Source organism: Stenella coeruleoalba (assembly GCF_951394435.1).
Source record: "Stenella coeruleoalba genome assembly, chromosome: 19".
NCBI lineage: Eukaryota > Metazoa > Chordata > Mammalia > Artiodactyla > Delphinidae > Stenella > Stenella coeruleoalba.
Window position 1 is genome coordinate 56,165,755 of NC_137165.1, and position 22,902 is coordinate 56,188,656.

The 22,902-nt window shown below is 50.4% G+C and overlaps 1 protein-coding gene across 1 annotated transcript in view; it reads left to right on the forward strand.

Moving 5' to 3' along the window:
* The window catches only part of SLC39A11 (solute carrier family 39 member 11), a 429,582-nt gene extending 418,236 nt beyond the window's left edge, over nucleotides 1–11,346 (forward strand). The window contains exon 11 of the mRNA XM_079905476.1: nucleotides 11,277–11,346. Coding sequence (XP_079761602.1) covers nucleotides 11,277–11,283 — 7 coding nt within the window. The 3' untranslated portion in view covers nucleotides 11,284–11,346. The remainder of the gene's footprint in view (nucleotides 1–11,276) is intronic.
* The last annotated feature ends 11,556 nt before the right edge of the window (nucleotides 11,347–22,902 follow it).

Consider the following 22,902-nt stretch of genomic DNA (forward strand, 5'->3'; position numbering starts at 1 on the left):
TCCCAGCTTGTCTCCTCCGATAATGGACCCGGGTTTGGGTGAATTTGGAGTTTGTGTAATTTGAGGAAAAACAGTACTCGAGTACAAAACACAAAATTAGGCCCAAAGCTTTGGAGGGGCGCCTGTGAGCCAGCGTCCTTGCAGTTCAGGCTTCGCTGGCTTTAAGGTAGGTGCACCTCTGGTCCCCGTGCGTGCTTTCAATTTACTCCGCTTGCCTGGGGGGCGGGGAGGCCTGCAGTCCTAGGGGATTTCGAGGCGTCAGCAAACACACTAGTCCTCTGTAGTGGATTCACGTTTTGACCATCTTTCTAACACAGCTCAGCCCTGCAGCGTGTTCCTAGCAGGAGGAGGTTCCTCCAGGCGGGTTTAGTTCTTCCTCCTGGAGGGTGGACTGGTTCCCCTCCCTTCAGCAAAGGGGCCTTACATGGCCACCGTCTGTCCCCAAGAGCTGTCACTGAGAGGTCTGCAGCTTCTGTTGGGGCTGCACAGCCTCAGGGCCCCCCAGTATCCTTAGAGCACTTGCTACTGCCTTCTGTTCCAAGACATGGAAGACGTGGGTGGATGGATGAGCTAAGAGGGCAACGGGATTTTGTGGCCCAAAGACAGGCACATACGATTCTTTGTGCAGGGTAAACCTTGGAACCTGTATCCCAGCATCCCTGCACCCCATGATCCTTCCCCTAGTTAGAAGATCAGACTGGAAATTGTGTGGGATCTTTTCTGATGTAGCCCCCATTCTCTGGCAAACTACGAGCCGTAAAATTAGTGTCTCTCACTGGCCTGTCTCCAACCAGCAGGGAGGGGTATGGATCTAGGCTCTTTGGAGCTGGTGAGGACCCAGCCCTGGGGATTAAGGCCAGGCTAGCATCTCCCTCCAGTGATGCGGGAGCCATGACCTCCAAGAAGCCCAGGATGTGCCAGGGAAGAATGAAAATACAGCACAAGCTGGGAGGGTGGCGGGGACGGTGGGGTGGGGGAACATGCAGAGAGGGGAGGCCCTTAGCCGTTTTTTTTCAGCTTTCCAGATGTGCGGTAAGGGTGTGACAGGTGTCTCGGACCATTGCCTTTTAGGAATAGAGTTCAATATGCACTGGGGTCTGCAGCCTACGTTGGTCACTACCACACCCTGGAAGGTGTCCCATGGAAAAGAACAATGAACTGATGTAAGGTTAGTACTTAGGTTTATACTTCATCAAAGGTTTTCTTGAACAGGAACCTGCTCCCTTCCTGCTTTTTCAGTGAAAGTGCTGATTGAACTTAACATGTGAAATTATAAGGAACGTAAAAGCATTCGTGTACTACAAGCCTGCAGTACAGGTTGAAGGAAAAAAGACGGCTCTTAAATAAACGGTTCGTGAATCTGCAGATTTCTTCCACGTAGACTTTGGTCACTTGGTAGGAGAGGGTCGTCGTATTAGTTCTCTGCTGTTGTATAGCAAGCGAGCACAAACTAAGTGCAGAGATGTCTTAATTTTGGTCACTGCCTTTAGTTAGATTTAGGAGCTTGTGCAAATCAGCTCCCAACATGATGAATTCCATGGCCATGGATATCTAAGGCTCAGCTATTGGCTACACTTTGCAGGCCAAAGGAAAGGATAACAGTACCCCCAAAACAGAGTCCACTAACCAGATCTATAAGAGCGTATAGACCTAGAAGTTCCCAAGGGTTTTTTTATATATATACCTTACATTCAAAATGTGTTCCATAGACTTGTATGATAAAAAGAACAAAAATCTTGTAGGTCAAAGTGAAGCCTTAACTTTCTTGCTTTGGAACCCAAACTTGAACACAAAGGAGATGTTTCAGGTCATCTGGCAGAGGTGAGAAGGGATTATGCTGTGGAAACCAGAAAGGTTCCTGAACCCATATGGTCCTCCTTCCTAAGAGCTGTTTCCTTACCCAGTAGGTTATGCCCGCTTGGGGGGAGGAGGTGATGTAGGTGTGTATTTATTTAATGTAGAATTCTTGGCAAATGTAAAATTCTTGGCAAACCTGTCAGGTTGGCAGGTGCTGAAAAGTAAAATCCTCTTTTTCCAAGCCAGAAAAACTCGGGTGCCAGTTTCCCGTCCTTCTCCTCACGGTGCCACCAGGCAGAGGGCCACTTCTCCTAGCACTCGGGGGACCCAGGCACCAGACACAGTGACAACCTCTGGCTGGATGACACAGCCGTCAAGGTTAAAGGGAGAGCCGGGTTAGATCTTTTCCTCAGGGGGCTCTGTCATCCTGAATATTTGTTGTGAAAGGCCAGGACGCAAAGGGGTGCATGGTTTAAGCTCATCTTAAGGTTAGGGTTGTGGTAGGGCTGGCGGAAAAGGGCAGGTAGGAAAGGAGAGAAGGAAGTTAACGGGGATGCAGTTGGCAGCGTCGCCACTGCTGGAGAAGTCTGCTGCTGTAGGCCTGGACGCCCAGACAACCTGGCTTTGGGAAAAGGCAAGATTCCCTAGGGGAGCGCCCTTAGCATTCACAGCGCTGACTGCTCATCTGCACGAGAGGTGACAATGCAGATAGCACGCCATCAGCCTTGGCAGGGGAGCTCCTAGCAGGGCTTTGTGGTTTGGAAAAGTGCAGTAAGCAAGTAGGGAACAGGGCTCCCCCGGAAACACGCCCTTCTCTGCCACACCCAGGTGCCTCCCACTGTCAGCTCAGCATCCACTTCCTCCCTCCTTTTACTGGTCAGGGAGGCTGGTCCCAACCATTGGGCCCCTGGAGTTATGACCCATCAGCACCTGATGCTGTGTTGCTGGGTCACTGACTTCCTGCGTTGCCCGTGTCTCATGCATGGGTCAGTACCATTCCTCATTTAGATTTTGTTGGCAAGTATGAAGAGGGATCAAGCCAGCTCAGGGTGTTAGATGCTTAAATAAGTTGAGAAGGTTAGGATTTTGCCAGTGAGAAGGAAAGCTAGCGCCTATGCATTCGGATGTCAAGGTGTTACGATTCAGGTGTTAACTGGTGATTTTTGATATTAACCCTCTAATCGCCATCTCAATCCGCTAAGAACAGAAACAGCCCGAGGAAAAGATTCGGCAGATACCGTTAGCATGAGCAATGTACCAGTTAAAAATGGAACCGCCGCTCTCTCAGAACTCCTACAGAAGTAATGACAGTGTCCTTCAGGCTGTTGTGATGCTTTACCTGGGAGGACTAGGTGATGAAGAGTGGTTTTTGCCCGTCATGCTAGCTAGCCGATCTGCCCTTCTGCTCAGGAAGTCTTTATGACATCTCCTTTATTTTTCTCCCTCCCTTCCTTCCTTCCTTCCTTCCATTTATTGACGTATACTTGATTTACAATGTTTTCTTAATTTCTGATGTATAGCACAGTGATTCAGTTATACGTATATATACATTCTTTTTCATATTCTTTTCCATTATGGTTTATCCCAGGATATTGAATATACTTCCCTGTGCTATGCAGTAGGACCTTGTTGTTTATCCATGCTCTATATACGAGTTTGCATCTGCTAATCCTAAACTCCCTGTCCGTCCATCCTTCCCCACCCCCGCCCCCTTGGCCACCACCAGTCTATTCTCATGTGTGACGGCTTCTTTAAAACCATCCCTACAACTTCGATCACAGTGTGTCCTGAGTTTAGGAACTGCCTTCAGTCGCCCGAGCTCTACTCTGTGACATAAGTCTGTACTACGGCAGACATATTTCAGGAGTCAGTGTCACTAGATGCTGCTCTGGAGTCCTACCAGAAATGCTGAGTGGTGCATTGTCCAACATGAGCAGGGACTTCCTCCCCTTTATAGTCTGGTTAAAAAAACCAAAACCACGTCTCTTTTAGCCACTACAATGTAAAAGCAAGGCCAGGTCTGATCAGTTGCCTTACAATGCCTATGTAAGTTCTTAACACTGGCAGATTTATTCTCTACTCATTTTTTTTCTCTTTGAAGTCTGTTTTTGGTTCAACTTTTTATTATGAAGAATTTTGAACCTACACTCAAGTAAACAGAAGGGTGTCCTGAACCCCATGTATCCACCACCCAGTTCTGACAACCATCTCCCCCTTGGCCAGTTTGGCCCCCTTCACCTCCGTCTTCCTCATTATTTATTTATTTATTTTTGTATGGGTGTTGGTTGGTTGTTTTTTTTTTTAATAATTTTTATTTTGTTTATTTATTTATTTTTGGCTGCTTTGGGTTTCTAGTTGGAGCAAGCGGGGGCTACTCTTCGTTGTGGTCGCGGGCTTCTCATTGCGCTGCCTTCTCTTGTTGCAGAGCATGGGCTCTAGACACACGGGCTTCAGTAGTTGCAGCATGGGCTCAGTAGTTGTGGATTGCAGGCTCTAGAGCACAGTCTCAGTAGTTGTGGCGCACGGGCTTAGTTGCGCCGCGGCATGTGGGATCTTCCCGGACCAGGGCTCGAACCCGTGTCCCCTGCGTTGGCAGGCGGATTCTCAACCACTGCGCCACCAGGGAAGCCCTTCCTCATTATTTTTAAACAAAGAAACAAAAAAAGCTGAGACATTTTATGCATAAACAGGTCCGTATGTATCTTGAAAAGGAAAGGTTTTTTCTTAGACACACACAGAGGAACATTATATAATTTACTTTAAATATTGTATATGTCTTACTCCCTCTCTTTAAGTTGAGCAGTGGCCTTGGGTCAAAAACAATAAAATATGACCCAATATGATTCAGCTCGGATATCCTGTATTGCTAAAGGAATTTGTGCTTTTCTCAAAACTCATTCACTTTCTCATTTCCTTCCCGTAAAGAAGCCTGTGGGGTAAAAGCCCGGGGAGTGGGGTCCGGGCAGTGTGGCTGAGTCGCTGCTAATTGTAGCTCTGAACTCGCCTGGCACACACGGCCTGGGCAGGTGGTGCAAACGACCCCACCACAGAGGGACACACTCCTCTCCCGTCCCTTCTCTCTGTGTTGAGTGCTGGGGCCAACCTAGGATTCTGTGAAGAAACAGTTGTGTCCAAGGAAAGCGCTTGTGTATTCCCAGCCACAGTGCCTGGCGGTCACGTGGATGGAGAGTGGGAAAGGAGGGGCTGGCCGGACGGAACAGGGCCGCCAGGGATGCTTCGCAAAGCTTGTCGCAAAATACACATATAACCTGGGCAGCATCCGCAGAGGCCACTTCTGGTTCTCTTAGGACACAAAGCCCCCAAACTTCTATAGAGCCCGCCACCTCTCTGGCTACAAAGGACAGAGTTACACCTTTCTGGCTGGTGTCACATCTGTAGGGAGTCTCATTCGGGAATTCAAACTTCCATCCTCCCTCCTTCCCGGGCAGCGTTCTGGGACCTTAAACTTCTGGCCACGTGAGCCAGGGGTGGGGACGCGCCCTGCACACGTGCCCATCCTCTGTGCCCGAGTAGCTGGGAGATCCCTCTGCCCACGTTTTTTCTTAATGCATCTCGCTCGGGGCTGGTTTTTAGAAAGGATGCATCAGAGTTCCAGGGACACCTTCTCTGGCCCTGCTTGGCTTCTGGGACTGAGAGCTGGTGCCCTGCCCTCCCCCCGCCCCGCCCCCAGCTTACCCGGGTCCCCACCCCGGGCTTGTTGGAGGTTGACTGACACTTTGCGTGTCAGCTCGAGCTGCCTGCTGGAAGCCTGGGGCTTTGCCGGAGAATGTGGATCGTAACTCGCATTGTGTGCGTCGAGGGCCCTGACAGGCGCTGATGGATTTGGCCTCCTCGCGGATCCCGAGAGCTCTGGGCAGGGACAAAGGGGTGCATTGTTTGGTGGGGCAGGCCCCTGCCTGCAGACCCACTCATTTGCCTGATGGTGGAGACAGGTGTATCACAGGCTCAGCGTGCCAGAGCGACACTGGGTGATTAAGATCTTGGCTTTGTTCCCCAGGGCCAGGCTTAGAGGAGCAGATGTGCAGAGAGGAATGGCCGTGGTCACTCTCCTCTCCCTGGAGACTGGCCCCTGACTCTTCTTCTCTTAGTTTGCTCTTTGGGGTGCTTCTCCTAAAAACAGCAAGTTGTTGGGATGGGAAACTTTGGATCCTGTCCTGACCTCTTGCGCTTTTTAGCTGCATGGGGACGAGGGGGGCACTGCACCTCCTTACCTGTTGAGCAGAGGCTGTGCTTCCCGTTGGCGCCCTCAGGGACCATTTCCCATCTCCCAGGAGACTCCTCCAGCCTGACCCACCCCAGCCAGGGAACATCGCCTGGGTAGGTGTTTTCCTTGCACCTCTGGGTTGTTGCCACAGTGCTCCAAACCATTTTCATCGTTTTTAAAATTACAACCTTATTTTTATTAAGGACCAGGTAAATGAAGTGTAATCAGTCAAACAGTGTGATAACATTTTTAAAGAAGTGCAGCCATGCTCTGCCTTCCTCTTCCTCAGCTGGGAATCTCTTTCCGTTTCCCCCTCCTAACATTTCCCAACACCATGCTTGTCCTCGCGTCGCTCCCTGTTTTGGTTTCAGACATTATCTGTCGACTTCTTACCTTGGAAAGTGACAGTTCCCTTAGCTTTCCATTGAGCTTCATTCAACAAAAGCCTCCCTACGGAAGCGTCACCAAACGAGGGTATGTTTCTCTCTCGTAATTTAAAATGTGATCGAGGTCCAGTCTGGGATTGGAGCAATGGCTCCGTGGTGCCGTGGGGGGGCCCTGCCTCCTCTTACCTTTTCTGCTCCGTAATCCTTAGCGTGTGCCTGCCTTACATCTGCTCTCCCCTTTTTCCTGAATAAAATGACCCAGATTGTGTACAAAGCTGCAATATGCCCCTTTTGGTAGACGGAGATGCCTACGTCCTAAGCCCCAGAACCTGGGAATGTCTTCTGTTACAGGCTAGGGTGAGTCCAGGCTGCAGATGGAAGTAAGGTCGCTGATCAGCTGACCTTGAGATGGGGAGATTCTTCTGGATTCTCTCCATTGGATTGTGGGTCCAGTGTAATCACATGGGTCTTCATCAGCTGGAGAGGGAGGAGGGGAGGGCGGGCAGAGTGATGTGATGTAAGAAAGACGGACTGGTCATTGCAGGCTTTGAAGATGGAAGGGGCCATGAGCCAAGGAATATAAGTAGTCTCTAGAAGCTGGAAGAGGCAAGAAAAGGATTCTCCCCCTCGCCTCTGCCGAGACTCCATGACCTTCTCTCCTGTGTTGCTGTTGAATAGTTTGATGCTATTTGGATTTCTGGTCCTTTGTACGGGAGATCTCTGTCTCTGCCTCCTTTCTTTCCCTCCTACCTCCCTCCTTTGAAGGTCTTCTTTTTATTCCTAATGAGCTGAAATTTTATGATACAGGATATTGGTGTGGGTCTGTTTTCATTCTTTGTCCTGGGCCCTTGATACCACCTTACAACCTGGAAACTCATGTCCATTTTCTTATATTATTTATTTTCCAGTTTTCTGCCCTTCATTTTTTCTGTTTCTCTCCTGGAATTTTTCTTTGTTGGGTCTTGGCACCCCTGGCTTGACCCTCATTCTTATTCCTCTGGATTTGCCCGGTCTTTTTATGTCTCTTGGTTCTCTTAACACTGTATGCCAATTCCACTAGTGATTTTTTCTCTTCAGTTTCTGCTGTGACATTTGTAATTTCCAAGGGCTCAAACTGCCATAATAATTCTTCTTGGGGTCTCTTGTTCTTATTTCTGGGATGCAGTACTTTCTTCTATCTCTCCAAGGATAATAACGAAAGGAGTTAGTGGTTTTTGTTATGTTTCTGTTTTTTTCTGCTCCCTGCATTGCCTCCATCTCCCCCGGGTTTCTTTCTTCTCCCCCTAACCCCTACCTCATTTTGTTGTTTTGGTCTCTGTCTGTCCTGCTTGGAACTTTCCCCCAATGTCTGGTGATGCTTGTCTCATTGAAAGCTCTGTATGTAGGAGTGAGATTGGATGGGATGTGAAAGCTAGTCAGCCCCATGGAAGGCATTTGGGGAAAAACTAGACTTTTCATTGAGGGCCCTCAAATATCATTATTGTTGGGTCTTTTCTCTTGGGATGATTAATTTTACCAGAGAGGAGCCCAGATGTTTCTTGTCAGGGGGATGTAAGTTGAGCAGTAACGTTTGGAGACCTGACTTGGTGAAGGGGCAGGTGGACATTCCTTCAATATCCCCGTCTTTGCTCCCTGCTTTGCCCCTGCCCTTGGAAGTGCCCGTGTCTGGACTCTCTCTCGTTCAGTTTCTCTGGCAACTAAATCCTCAGGCTCCTGTTGGGCTGGGGGTGAAAGTGAGTGCACAGTGCGGGGATGTTCTGGGGGTCTGGGTGCTCTAGCAGCCCCTGGTGCAGACCTTCAAGGTATCTGCTGTCCCCACCCCACCTGACACTCTGCCTTTGGAGGAAACCAGTGCTTCCAGTTCCTTTGCCTCTTAGTGTACCTCAGGAGAGTATAATATAAGCAGCCACTGACACATAGCAAATGTTTGCAACTCAGCAGACTTCCTGGAACATCGCATTGGTCAGAAATACGTTAATATGGCCAATCCTAGCTGCAGGGGAGTCTGGCCAAACAAAAGTAGAATTTGTTTTTTCCAAATGTGACAGTTCTGAATTTTGATGCCGCTCGACATACCCTGGTTGTAAAAGTGACAAGGACACACCAAGAAGTCAGCTTATTGCTTCCCCAAAGCCAGGAGACGAGGGAATGTCTTCTCTTCCCCTGTTCCTGTGACCTCCCTTGTTCTTGTTCTCTTCTGCTTCTCTTACTGCCTCCATCCTGTATGTAACTCAGAGGCGTGTCACGAATATTAAATAAGGTAACATGTAATGAGCTCACCCAGCGCTTTGTTCGTGCTCAAGAAGAATATACAGGTTAGATATTAAAAAAAAGAAAGTTGGGAAAGACTTTCTGAACGCTGACAACTGCAGCCGTAGAGATGTTCGAGAACTGAATGAACAGCGTGTGTCCCAGATTAGTCCGTGCTGCACTGCTGGAAGGTGGGTCACGATTTGCACCAAGACTTCTTGCCTTTGAATGTGCGGTAAAAAACCACCTGTAGCCCACTCCTGGGCATGTACCCAGACAAAACCCTAATTTGAAAAGATACATGCACCCCAGTGTCTGTAGAAGCACTATGTACAACAGCCAAGACATGGAAGCAACCTAAATGTCCATCGATAGATGAATGGGTAAAGAAGATATACACACACACAGTGGAATACCACTCAGCCATAAAAAAGAATGAAATCACACCATTTGCAGCAACATGGATGGACCTAGAGATTATCATGCTAAGTGAAGTAAGGCAGACGGAGAAAGACAGACATCATATGATATCGCTCACACGTGGAATCTAAAATACGACACAAGTGAACATATCTACGAAACAGAAACAGATTCACAGATGTAGAGAACAGCGTTGCGGTCGCCAGGGGAAGGAGTGGGAGTTTGGGACTAGCAGATGCAAACTATTATATATAGAATGGATTAACAACAAGGTCCTACTGTAGAGCACAGGGAACTGTATTCAGTGTCCTGGGATAAACCATAGTGGAAAAGAATACAAAAAAGAATGTATATACATGTATAACTGAGTAACTTTGCTGTAACAGCAGAAATTAACATGACACTGTAAATCAACTATACTTCAATAAAGGTTTTTTTAAAAAAATCACCTGTAGCGTTTACCAAATGCAAATTCCTAGATTCCCTCTCCCCACCCCTGCTCATTGGATGGGTCTAGGACAGGGCCTGGGAATCTGCATTTTAAACAAGTGTCACCACGGTCATCCATCCCCTTCCCATTTGTGACCAGATTCCTGAGATTCATTCCAGCTCCAAGATTCTGCGATTCTGCAAAAGCTGAATTGATTTTCAGGTACTTTAGGAAAGCAGTGTCCTTATAGCTCTCCATGCCTGGCTTTTTTGATAGGAATTTTGGCATCCCAGACCTTCAGTCTCTGAGGAACTTTCCACAGAGGGGGCTCCTGTCAGGCGTGGGGACAGCCTCTGGGCTGGAGCCACGCTGGGGTGGAGGTGGGGTTGGTGCAGGGCGGGTAGGAAGCACCACGGCATCCTGCACTCTGTTACTCCAGGTTACCATAACCCCCGCAGGCGCACGCGTGCACGCACACACACACACTCACACACAGGCAGGCGCGGCCACCTGCTGGGACAGAGGGACCGAGGCTTCTGCAAGCTCACCTGTACCTGTGTGTACCTGCACACGGTTCCAAGGAAGCGAGGAAATCGTCTGGCTAGAAATGGAGTTGGGATGCTGTCCGCCTTGACCATTCCAGCAGCATTTGTTCCTCTGCCTGGCCCTGTCCAGACGTGAAACAAGTTCCCTTGTTGTGTGGACTCCTCCGTCTCTGCACCCTCCCTCTGTTTTCTTCAACCTCTCTCTCAGTATCCCTGCCCACATGCTCTCAGATCCATCCTCTTCCCTCTCTGTGAGCACCTCTTCAGTGTTCTTTGATATAAATAAGGCGCTCAAAAAAGAACGTACTTAGAAGAGCACCTGGCGCATGGGACGCACTAGACAAGCCCTGGCCGTTATTTATTGTCTTACTCTCCTGGGCCCACCTCTTGCTGACCTGGCTCTCACGCCCATTCTCCTCGCTCACTCCCTCACCCTCTCAGCCCCCCTGCCGTTCCCAGCTCTCTGGGATCTGGTGCTGTATTTTAACGCCAGCCCATTTCCCTGCCACACAAAGGGGGCCTTTGTCACAGGTCCTTCCAGATGTTGAGTATTTGGAAGATACTCCGATTGGAAAGTATTTGTCCTCCAAATGCCCTCGGAAGAGGAATGAATCCAGGACGGGGATTCAGGAGTGGCAATCCCAGACCTCAGAGTTGGGACTCCCTGAGGGACCTGGGGAAAACTGGGGGTGCTCTGTGGTATCATGTCCCCCATCCTCGTCAGTTTGGTCCCAGTTGGTTCACTCAGCACTTGACTGACGTGCCAGCAGAAGCCTGGCACCGGGACCCTCTCCCGGCTGTGTACCTTCGAGTCGGCTGAGCTTGGTCACGTGTCCACTTAATTTGACCCAAAGATCAGTGAAAGTGCAAGGTGCCGTGGGTTGAATTGGGCCCCCCTAAAATTCACATTGAAGCCCTAACCCCCAACGTGACTGTACTTGGAGGTGGGGCTTTCAGGGAGGGAGTTCAGGTTAGGTGAGATCGTAAGGGTGGTGTCCTCATCTGATAACATCTGATACATTTATAATAAGAGGAAGAGAGAGAGAGATCTCCCTTCTCCCTGTGAGCCCACAGCAAGACGGTGGCCATCTGCAAGCCAGGAAGAGAGCTCAGGCCAGAATGTAACCATGCTGGTGCCCTGACCTCAGACTTCCAGCCTCCAGAACTGGGAGAACGCAAATGTCTGCTGTTCAAGCCCCCTGTTCTGTGGTATTTTGTTACAGCAGCTGAGCTAAGACATGACCAAGAATTGTGATTCACACTCAAGCAAAACCGTGGCTTCAGGAAGAAGGGTGACTTTTTAAATGGAGGACACATGACCAGAACTGTGTGTTCTGATTCCAGATCCAGCAACTCTTCCATCACAGCAGGTCTCCTCTTCATCAGTTCCGCAAGAAAAATAGAACATACCACTCTGTCTGGGGGCTCACCTGCAGGGTGGTGTCTGGCTGACCTGTCCTGGTACCTCCTGGCTCTAAGGGGCCCAGTGATGCCTGGGAAGTCAGGAAGGCGGTTCATAAACAGAGAAATTGAGATCCATGCAGGGGGCTTGGACAGGTTGCCCTGGGCCCCACGGCGAGCGAGTGGGAAGCCAGGGCAGGACTGGAGTCCGGCTCTGGGTAGATTAGCACAGGGCTCTTTGCTTTTCTTTTCTTTTCTTTTTCCCGCTGTGAAATTAATTTAACTGTAACCAAAAAAGCTAGTTCTGAGAATCTGAGTCATACATTCAGTAGGATTCAGGGAGATTTTGTACATGTGAAACCTGAGCAAAGCATTTATTAAAAGATAATCAAGTGAGGAACGATTACAGAGAAATAAAAAATCAAAACAAATTTTCGGCTTTCAAATTATAATGGAGCTAGTGAAGAGAAAGTTATCACTGCAGAACCTTGAACTATTAATGATGTCCTTTCTGGGGTATGCATTCACTCCCCGGAATAGAAGGGGTCAGACAGTAATTTAAAGCCTTGGTAATCCAAGTGTGGTCTGGACTTGCAGTGTTGGTTTCCTCCGAGAAATGCAGTGTCTTGGACTCCACTCCAGAATCAAACACTCCGCTTTTTTATTTTTAAAAAAAACAAGATTCACAAGTAGTTTATATGCAAATTAAAATACCAAAGCACCTCCGTAAGGCCGGAGGTTCTAGAGCTGCCCACAAGGTTACTAACCCAAGTACTTGGCAGCCAGTACAGGCTCTCCTGATGGCCTGAAGCTACGGGAGGGTGAGAAGCTCGCCCAGTGTTCAGCCCTTCCTAGCCCTACCCGCCGACGATCAGGCCACGTGGAGGCCGCCCGGCCATCCCCCTGCCGGCCGGCCTGCCTTTTCGGAGCTCCCCCTGTTTGTAGGCTAGACCCTCTGTTTCTGTGGGTCAGCCCCCGTTTCCAGGGTGCCCCCTCTGCTCCAGCCCGGCCCAGGTGTTCCACATTTCTTGTCAGCAGCTGCCCCCTTTAACCTCTCTGGGCCTCAAGTTTCTCTCTTTACAAGGTGGCCGTTCTCCTCCAGAGGGCCTGTTACTAGGACCACAGAGAGAGGACCTCATGAGAGAAGGGGCTCGGGGGGGGAGGCAGGGCAGGGGGGTAGGCAGCAGCCACTTGGAAAGGGTCCAAGGGACACACAGGTTCTCCCACCGACTGTGTGGCCGCTGAGAAGTTGCTTTTTGCTTCTGTAGAGCGGGATAGTCCTCATAATAAAAGCTGGTTGGGGGCTTTTGGAGGTTTAGTCCTCAAAACAGGGTTCCCACACCATCCCAGTTTGCCCAGGACAGAGGGGGTTTCCGTGATGTGAGACTTCCAGAGCTAAAACCAGGAGAGTCCCAGGCGAACTGGGACGAGTGGGCCACCCCTGCCTTAACCCTCCAAAGGAGGAGTAACCCGTGTTTTGGGGGCAAGCGCTAAACACTGGAGGTTACAGGGGTCCTAGTATAGCTTTGATGGTTGCTCCGTCTCCACGCACCCTCTTCCTCTCCCCGCTCTCCCCGCACCAGGAATCAGCCTCGGCCATGTCACTTGCTTTGGCCAATGGAATGTGAGCAACCAGGTCAGGGGCAGAGGCTTCCTGGTTCGGTGCTTTGGGCTCCTGTGGTCCACCTCGAGAACAGCCTGTCCCAGGTCTCTGCTGGTCCTTCAGTCGTGGCTCCGGCAAAAACACAGGTGGAGTGGATCTGAAGCCACCTGGGCAGATCGAGTGAATAACTCACCTCTGCCCCGCCCGCCAATGAATCGTGCCACCCCGAGTCCATTCCCTTCACAGCGTGAAGCTGCCGTTTGTGACATCAGGAGGGGAGCCTGTGTCTGCTGAACCTCTGCCCCGCCCCGCCAATGAATCGTGCCACCCCGAGTCCATTCCCTTCACAGCGTGAAGCTGCCGTTTGTGACATCAGGAGGGGAGCCTGTGTCTGCTGACCCTCCGCCCCTCGCATCTGGGCTGGCTGTCTCGTGACCTGCTTTGACCGATAGGATGTGGCTAAGGTGATGTGCGTGGGATCCAGAGGCGAGCCCTTAGGAGACCTTGCGTGTTGAACCCTCCCTCTTGGGAACCCTGAGCCCCCCATGTTGTGAAGACATTGGTCCAGATTAGAGACTGAGAGTCCACGAGAAAGAGAACCTGGGCTCCCCAGGGGAGAGCCGGCACTAGCCGCGGGACATCTGAGTGAGGCCATCTGGGACCCTAAGCACGCGAGTGAGCCCAGGTGAGGTCAGCAGATCTACCCAGCCAGCCCAAGGAATCGTGAGAAAGAAGGAACTTGTTGTTCTTCTAAGCTGCTAAGCTTTGGGGTGGTTCGTTAAGCACAAGGATAGAAAACTAATATGAACTCATAGCCTGGGATCCAAGCTCAGCCAATGGGCAACTTCAAGCCACGTCGCCCAGCTGCGTCCATCCCAGGTTGGCAGAACCACAGTCGACCTGCAGGCCTGCGAACGTGGGAACACATGCCTCCTGCTGTGAGACACTGAGTGTTCCCGTGGTGCGTCTGTAGCACAGTTGTGCCAGTAAGTGATGACACGGGGGATCCAGACCCAGGAGAGGCCGCTCCAGAGCTCATCCTTAACCACCTTGCAGTCCTGGGATGTTGCCTCACAGGTCACGGAACGCCCAGGAGATGCTGATCTGTGTGCCCAAGGCCGCTCCCAGGCTGCCCAGAAGTGCCCAGGGACCCTTTGTCCAGCCTGGGTCCCATTTCATGATCCTAATTGTAAGAGCCTTCCATGTTACTGGATAAAGAGGGGAGTGTAAACAGTATATCCTGAAATGTAAATTAAAATAGCACAGATGATACCCAGGAGTGTTGGAAGTAGAGAGGAACAAAAATGGTGGAGAAGAAAACACAGGAAACTACGCTCATCACTTCAGGGTCGGGGACGTTGCAGACTGCATGGAACCTAATGCCATCTTGATGAAGTTCAAAAGCAAAACTAAGCCACGTGTTTCTAGAGATCAATACACGTGTAGTCAGGCCGAAAATAAAGGGAACAATAAACAGAGGTCAGCGTATTCGTCCTTCTGGGGAGCAGAGAGGACCGTGCAAAGAATGTCAGCGGAACCGATCGTGGTCCAGAACTCACGCTGGGTGGTGGCGTCCAGGCCTCCTGTTACCCACACGGAAGGGTGATGTCTACACAAGAAGCAGCGTGACGTGATCCGTAGGTGTGTGGACTCTGCCTGCGTTTGAATCCTGGTTTGCTGCTCATTAGGTCTTGGGCAAGTGACGTAACCTCCTTGTCGCTCGGTGCCTCATCTGCAAATTCAAGACTGATGGTAACAGTGCCAACCTCCGAGACTCCGTAGGAGGAAGTGCGATGAGTGATGGTTAAATAAATGAGTTACAGATGTTACTTTGTATATATCGACGATTACACAGTAGCTTGGATTGAGTTGGAGAGGACACTCATCTGTGTTCTTTCGTCAGTTCAACCCCAGTTAAACATCTGCTCTGAGCCAGGCACGGGGGCTTATACGGCTCCGCGGAAGTATGTTGGTGAGTTCTGCGGCTCCAGCGCCATTTACTGATTCATAAGGAAAGCGTTTACCGCAGCCGCTGTTGTCATAAAGACGCTCTTTCACTCAGGTATCGGGGGCACAAGGGTTGGGAAAGGCTTCCTAGAGGAGGGGAATTTGGCTTCGCAGGATGGAGCCCTTCTCCGGGGGTGGGACTGACTCTCTCCCCAGCTGGCCTGCGGTGATGGTGGAGTCCGCCTCGCCTCCGCAGTCAATGGGAGTGATTGTCGTGTGCGTGGGGAGGAGCTGGCTATGAAGTTCAATAATTAATTTGCCACAATTAAACCAGAGACTTCTGTCTCCAGAGCAGATAAGCAGGCGGAGAGCTAACAGCAGGGAAGGGAGGGGCAGCTTTGACAAACCGGTTGTGAAGGGCAGGCCAGGCTGATTGAGCGTTGATAGTGGCCGTCATTGCTTTATTGTGGCAATAATGTTGTCATCAGGCATCTGGGGGACCAAGGAAGACAGGCGCCTGCCGTGGGCGTCGGTGGGGGAAACCCCAGCCAGGCTTTCTTGGGGCCACCAGGGGAGGCTTCGGGGTCCCCGAGGCAGAAGGTTGGTGGCCAGCCCATGCTGTCCCTTCCTGTCTGGGCCGGGTGGCCTGGGAACAGAGGCAGTGGGCAGATTTGAGGTCTCCACTGAGAGGCAAGTGAAGTCAGCAGAGGAGTTGTAGGCAGAGATGTGATCAGCCCAGGGGAAATGGCTTTCCTGGGAAGCAGGGCAGGGAGCAGGCCGTGTTAGCTTAGACTCCAGGAAGAACTTCCTCCCAAAGCAGCAATAATGAGAATGGCCAACATCTGCTGAGCGCTTGCCAGGCGCCCAGCACTAAGTGCTTGACATGAATTCACTAATTCCTGTAACCTCAAGGTAGGTACTTTTATTATCCCATTATAGGGATGAGGGAACCAGAAAGTTAAATTCCTTGCCCAAGGTCACGTAGCTCCACAGCAGCAGAGACAGGAATTAAACTCAGACAGCGTCTTCCTGGAGTCTCTAGACTCCAGGTATTCTGTCTTCCTAAAGGTGCCCGTCAATCAGAGGTGCTCTAGGACAGTCTTATCTCTGGAATCTTCCTTGGCCCTCTTGTTCTGGCATTAATCGCTGGTCTGGCCACACACACACACACACACACACACACACACACACACGCACACACATCACACCATGCACACACCACATACACATAACAACACATGCAGGCACACACACCACACAGACATCACATACATGCACATACACAGCACACCCCACTTAAATGCACATGAGCATCCCCCCTCCCATCCCCCCATCCCCCCACCCCTTTGAGGAAGTAGCTCAACTGCAACAGAATCAGTGACCCTACAGCCCCAATTCCTGGGGCAGCTGGGGAAGGACCGAGAGTCTTCCTGAAATACACCGAGGGTTGTTCTAGACCCACCAACACTTGGCGGCCAGGGCCACACTGGAAACAAACGTCATACTGGCCCTTGAAGTGGTCCACACTTCTGCATACTTGGCTCCCATAATCAGGTCATGTTCATCTTTGCAGGAGGTCTGCTGGGACCCCTTTAACTCTTGAAAGAGCTCATTAAACTGTGCAATGATCATGAGATGATGACTGGGGACCATGTCTGCCCACCTTGACTTTATTGAATTGAGATCCAGTGAGGGTGAGAGTCTCATGTAAGACCGGTCCACTGGTGAACCACAAAACGAGGAAGGAGAAAGCAAAACCCAAACGCAACCCCCCAAACCCCCAATGTGCCAGGAGTGGTAGAGACTCTAAGACAAAGTAATGGGTGCTCACACCCCTTGGTACAGAAGTTACTTGGCCAATCTGCTAAATGGTCAGGCAGTGACGTAGGAATGCCAGTGTGACTGATACACACCCTCTGTGGATTTGTCTCCTGAGTTAGTCAAAAGGAGATCACGGCACCGTTGCACGTGTGGGTCTAGGATTTCCCTCCCTCATGCATCCTGGAAGAATGGTGGGTTTATGGAACTGTCATGGGCTGATGGACTGACTGATGCCATCTGCAAACTCAGAGGTGGCCTGGGCTGCGGACTGGGTTCTGAGAATTAGATCCAGAGTAGGATTTCCCAAGCTCAGCACCGCGACCTCAGGGCTGGAGCGTTCTGTGTCTTGGGGGCTGTCCTGTGCGTTGGAGCGTGTTTAGCAGAATCCTGGCCTCTCTCCACTAAATGGCAGTTCCAGCCCCCCCTCCCACAGCTGTGACAACCAGAAATGTCTCCAGACCGTGTCCGCAGGGGGAGGGGAGAGAGACCACTGCCAGTCAGGAACCAATGGTGTCGAGATTTTAAAACTGGGGGCAAAAAAAAAAAAAAAAAAAAAGAGGGTCTTCCCTGGTGGCGCAGTGGTTAAGAGCCCGCCTGCCGATGCGGGGGACACGGGTTCGTGCCCCGGTCCGGGAAGATCCCACGTGCCGCGGAGCGGCTGGGCCCGTGAGCTATGGCCGCTGAGCCTGCGCGTCCGGAGCCTGTGCTCCGCAACGGGAGAGGCCACAACAGTGAGAGGCCCGCGTACCGCAAAAAAAAAAGAGAAAAAAACAACTGGGGGCTACGACTGTCCTCATGCCAGCCCTTTGCCCTGCTTCTTAGTCCCTCTGGCTTCTCCGTCCATCCACACCCTTCCCATCTGTTCGATGGGTGTTGTGACGACTGTGGACCAGACCATTTGCTTTGGGAGTCAGGAGGGAGATAAACTCATGCCATGTCTCACAGCACCTCTTCCCCCAGCAAATGTGGTGGCAGGTGATCATTTCCAGAAGCAAGTCACGCCCGGGAGGGTGAGGGCCAGGGAGCTGGAGAAATGGGACCTTCTTGCCTTTCCTCTCAAAGTCCTCTTTCTCCGTGACCTCTGCGAGTGGCCAGCTGAGACTCGAGTCCACTCTGCAGGCACGGACAAGCCAGCGGCACAAACACCCCTCTGTCCTTCCTCCAAAGGGAGTTTTCCTTCCTCCGTCCTCCTCCCCCTCCCCTTTTAGCAACTCTCATTTTGTTTCCCCCCATCGGTCAGCTTGCACTGCCTCCCCCCCCCCCCGCCCCCCCGCCCAATCCTGGTACACCTGACTTATTTATTTATTTACGGCTGGAGTGTTTGTGCTGAGGGTTAGTTCGGGTCTATTAAGTTTGCTGCTTTTCCTGCCTGGGAACTCGGGTAATGAGTAACCATAGCGTGCTACAGGCAGCTGTCTCAGACAAACCCCGAGACTCCGCGGGAGCTGCATAAGGGCGCGTTTGTTCTGTCCCTTCTCAATAGTTCCTTGTGCAAGAGGCAGGGTGATGGGAGGGGGAGAGAGAGGGAGGGAGAGGGAGAAAGAGACAGACATTAAATCACTGCACTTTTGACAATCCCTCTCTTCTCGCCTCCCCCCAGCCTCCCCGACCTGTACCCATTATTCGTGGACTTCAGACTTGAAGCCTCTTCTCCCTGACTACATGAACCCCGGGATGGGCTCACCGGGTGCTTTTGGGTGGCTTGTGGATGCCACGGAGCCCGAGGGCTGATGTTTTTAGCATGGGGGTGGTTTAGGTGCCCTGGGTCTCCCTTACTGTGTAGATGAACCCAGTACCTATTGTCTCCTACTTCCCTTAATGATCCGATAAATCTCTAGATATCTATTCCCAACCTCGTGTGCCGGGCTGTGCTATTAAGCTGTTTGCAAAGTGCTTTCGTAAAGCAGTGCAGGTCTGTTATGGGGTTAGTCACGTGCTCTGCCAGCAACGTGGAGGCTCATTAGGGCTGGTCTTGCTTTGCGATATTATGTAGACAAGAGAGACAGACCAAGAAGGAGACTGCACTGTGGAAAATCTCCGAAGCGATAGTCACATCCGTTCATGCTGTACACAGGTATTAAACACCTACAATGAGCTGGCTGGTTGGCTAGTTCCTAGGGGCAACTACAGAAACGAACAGGGCATGATTTTCTGCCTCAAGGTTACAATGTAGTCGGGAAACTAGGAAAGAACCCATGTCCTTAGATTATGGTCATATAAGGTAGAATGGGATTAGATGCCCTAAGAGAGGTACAAGCAAAAATATCTAAGGAGAGTGGAGGAGGGAAAGGTCAGAATCTTTGGGGAGCATGAAGGAAGGCTGGGCTCCAGGAAGTAAAGATGGAGGGTGGTCCCTCCTCCAGGCAAAGGAAAAGTTTTAACAGAGAAATTGAGACCGGCAAGCATGTGGCATATCTGGGAAACGGGGAGGCGCTGGGTTGCTTAAGTCGTGGTATGATGAATCAAGACCCGTGGTATGTTTTAGAGGCATCGAGCTACGGTGTGTAAGATGCATTTAAAGGGGAGGATGTTAGCAGTGTCGAAACCAGTTAGAAGATGCCAGCAGTCTAGATAGAAGAAAAGGAGAAGAGACAGGATGGGTGAGACGGTGAAGCATAGGATAATATAGGGCTTAGCAACTGATGGAGAGAGCAGAGGGGAAGCGGCCCTGAGACTTTAAGCCTAGGTGACCAGCAGGACAGAACTAGGGAAACAGCAAATCAGGAGGTCCAGCGAAGGACCAGCACTGAGAAGCAAGATGAGCAGTGTGGTTTGGATGTGCTGAGTTTGAGAGGCCAGCAGGCCACCAAGGGGAAGATGTCCCAGAGCCAGTTGGAAATGGAGGTCTGGAGCTTTGGGGGGAGGTCAGGGCTGTCACCTCTCCCTAGCTCTCCACTCTGATGCCTCCGCAAGGGCTGGATCTCTTCCTTTTGCCCGTCCCGGTCCTATTCCACCCTTCCCCACCCTGCTCTGTGCTCCGAGAGCTGCTCTATCAGCATGGAATCAACAGGCTCTTTTGGCCTCTGGAGGCAGCCAGTGGAGCAACAGGCCAGAGACTGGCGGGTGAAAGGCAAGTGGGCACAGTTCTTGGCAGGTGGTCCCCCCTATGTAGCTGCCCTCTCTCGATTCTGGAAACAACGGCTTCCCTTGTTCCCGCTGACTTAGCGGGGCTCCAGCCTCACCACTGTGGCCGGTCCTGAGGCTCTGCCCTCTCCCTTGCTGGTTTCCCTGAACCTTTCCTTCCCATCCCCTTGTATGTAGTCCCTTTCTTAAGCTCTCTTCAGTCCCCCAGTTTGCCGGGCCATCTGGTTGCTGTTAGGACCCTGAATAACACAAAAATTAGGGTCAAAAGAGACGCAGAATGTATCCTCTCTCCTCCTCACAGATGATATTCCTGATGAACCGAGGCCTTCTAAGAAATGGGCACAGAAGCATTACAATTGAGAAAAGCTTCACGAGCTAACATTTCAGAAATTGTCGAGGTTTCCTTCATTCTTCTGAATGTTAATGTACTGGTTCTTCATCTCTTGCTTTTGAACATTTCTAGATTCTTCTCTGTCATATTGTGTCTTCAACCGACTTACCCAGGTGACTTCAGACCTTCCTCTTAACACTAAGGGGAGTTGCTGTTCCAAGTTGAAGCCACGCCTTTTAATCAGCTTCTGCTTTCTTTCCTGCGGTGCCGATAGAGATGGACTTCTTTGCTATGATGGGTCACGGATAGCGGAGCCAGCGTTACCTAAGCACAAGGGAATTCTGGGCAGGGGCAGTTGTCTTTTTCAAGTTTATTGAGACTTCTTCGAAAACTTAGGGAATCTTTTAGCTGACGATAGTCTATAGGCATCAGTCTACTTTTTTGTTTTGTTTTGTTTTGCGGTACGCGGGCCTCTCACTGTTGTGGCCTCTCCCGTTGCGGAGCACAGGCTCCGGACATGCAGGCTCAGCGGCCATGGCTCACGGGCCCAGCCGCTCCGCGGCATGTGGGATCTTCCCGGACCGGGGCACGAACCCGTGTCCCCTGCATCGGCAGGCGGACTCTCAACCACTGCGCCACCAGCAAAGCCCGCATCAGTCTACTTTTACTTTTTTTTTAATTTATTTTATTCAAGTATAGTATGATTTACAATGTTGTGTTAGTTTCTGCTGTATAGCAAAGTGATTCAGAGAGAGATATATATATGCACATTCTTTTTCATATTCTTTTCCATGATGGTTTATCACAGGATATTGAATACAGTTCCCTGTGCTCCACAGTAGGACCTTGTTGTTGATCCATCCTATATGTAATAGCTTGCATCTGCTAATCCCAAACTGCCAGTCCATCCCTCCCCCACCTCCCCTCCCCCTTGGCAACCACAAGTCTGTTCTCCATGTCTGTGAGTCTGTTTCTGTTTCGTAGATAAGTTCATTTGTGTCACATTTTAGATTCCACATGTAAGTGATATCATATGGTATTTGTCTGTCTCTGTCTGATGTACTTCACTTAGTGTGATCACCTCTAGGTCCATCCATGTTGCTGCAAATGGCATGATTTCATCCTTTTCTGTGGCAGAGTAGTATTCCATTATATATATAGAGAGAGATCTCTCTATATATCGAATATATCACATCTCCTTTATCCGTTCATCTGTAGATGGACATTTGGGTTGTTTCCATGTCTTGGCTATTGTGAATAGTGCTGCTGTGAACATAGGGGTGCGTGTATGTTTTTGAATTCGAGTTTTGTCTGGATATATGCCCAGGAGTGGGATTGCCCAATCATAAGGCAGCTCTATTTTTAGTGCTCTGAGGAGCCTCCATTCAGTCTATTTTTCAGTGCATGCATGCACACCACGCTGTGGTGGCTTTCCCATCTTGATAGTTGCTGTGGCTGTCTTTATCACGACCTCTTAGCGCATGGTTTTGGGGCTGAACTTTAGCTGCAAGTGATAGACACCCAGCTGGAACTAGCATGGACCCAAAGAGGAATTGGTTGGAAAGATTTGGGGGGCAAAATGTAAACCCACACGGGAGAATGAAATATCCAAGGCAGATTGGGAAGAATACAGTCTGTCTTCAGAACACATGTGGTACTGTTTATGTCTGCAGGGTAGCTCTCTTCTCTGCTGTTGCAGGTCTGTTCTCTTCACGTGGTGGGAAGAGAAACTGTCCTCAGAGGAAGGGAGGAGTCCTAGGCAAATGAATATTCTTTCTGGGCGTTGTTAAACAGCAACTTATTTTAGAAACAAAGTAATGAGGATTAAAGAGACTTTACTAAGTTCAACAAGCACCATTTGACATATTCACAATTTAATAGACAGAAGCTATCAGTTAAGCAAATAAATAAATGGGGTAATGGCAGTGCCAGTGTAGGAATAACTCATTACTTTCTGACCGTGCCTGATAGGGTGGTGACTGAGGCAGTGTGATCATGGACCATCAGTGAGCTGACATGGGTTCCAGCCACAGCTTGTGTGACCTTGGGCAGGTCACTCCTTGTTTCCTCATCTCCCAAAGTGGGAATCATGGTACTTGTCACCTCGAAGTGTGGTACTTGTCACCTTGAAGTGTGGACATGAAGTTTGCATGATACAATGTTTGTAAAAGGATGTCGCAAAGCCTCTTAGATTTTAAGATGCAAGAGGGGAGAAACCGATACATAAATACCAACACTGCCTCAGGTTTCTGTAGGCCATTTGCAGCTCATTGATTTTCAAGGTCACCTTGCAAGATAAGGAGGGATAGGAAAAAGTCTCCCCACATTTGAGATGGAGTAAACAGGTCCAGAAAGGTCGAGTGACTTCACCAAGATCACAGCAGAGTCAGTGCCAGAGTGTGCTAGGCATTCCAGCTTCAGCCCGGAGCGGTCAACGTGACCGGTTAGTCACGGATGCCTTCTAGACGAGCGACACAAACCCCGACATAACTTACGCGTTTAAACCGTGATGACATGTACTTCTTCACATAGAAAGAGTTCTAGTGGTAGGACGGCTCCAGAACCAGTGGATTCAGTAGGTCAGTGATGTCACTGGGGACCCTGGTTCTTTCATTTTAGCTCTCCCAGCCCCAGAGGTGCCTCCACCCTAAGGCTAGCTGCT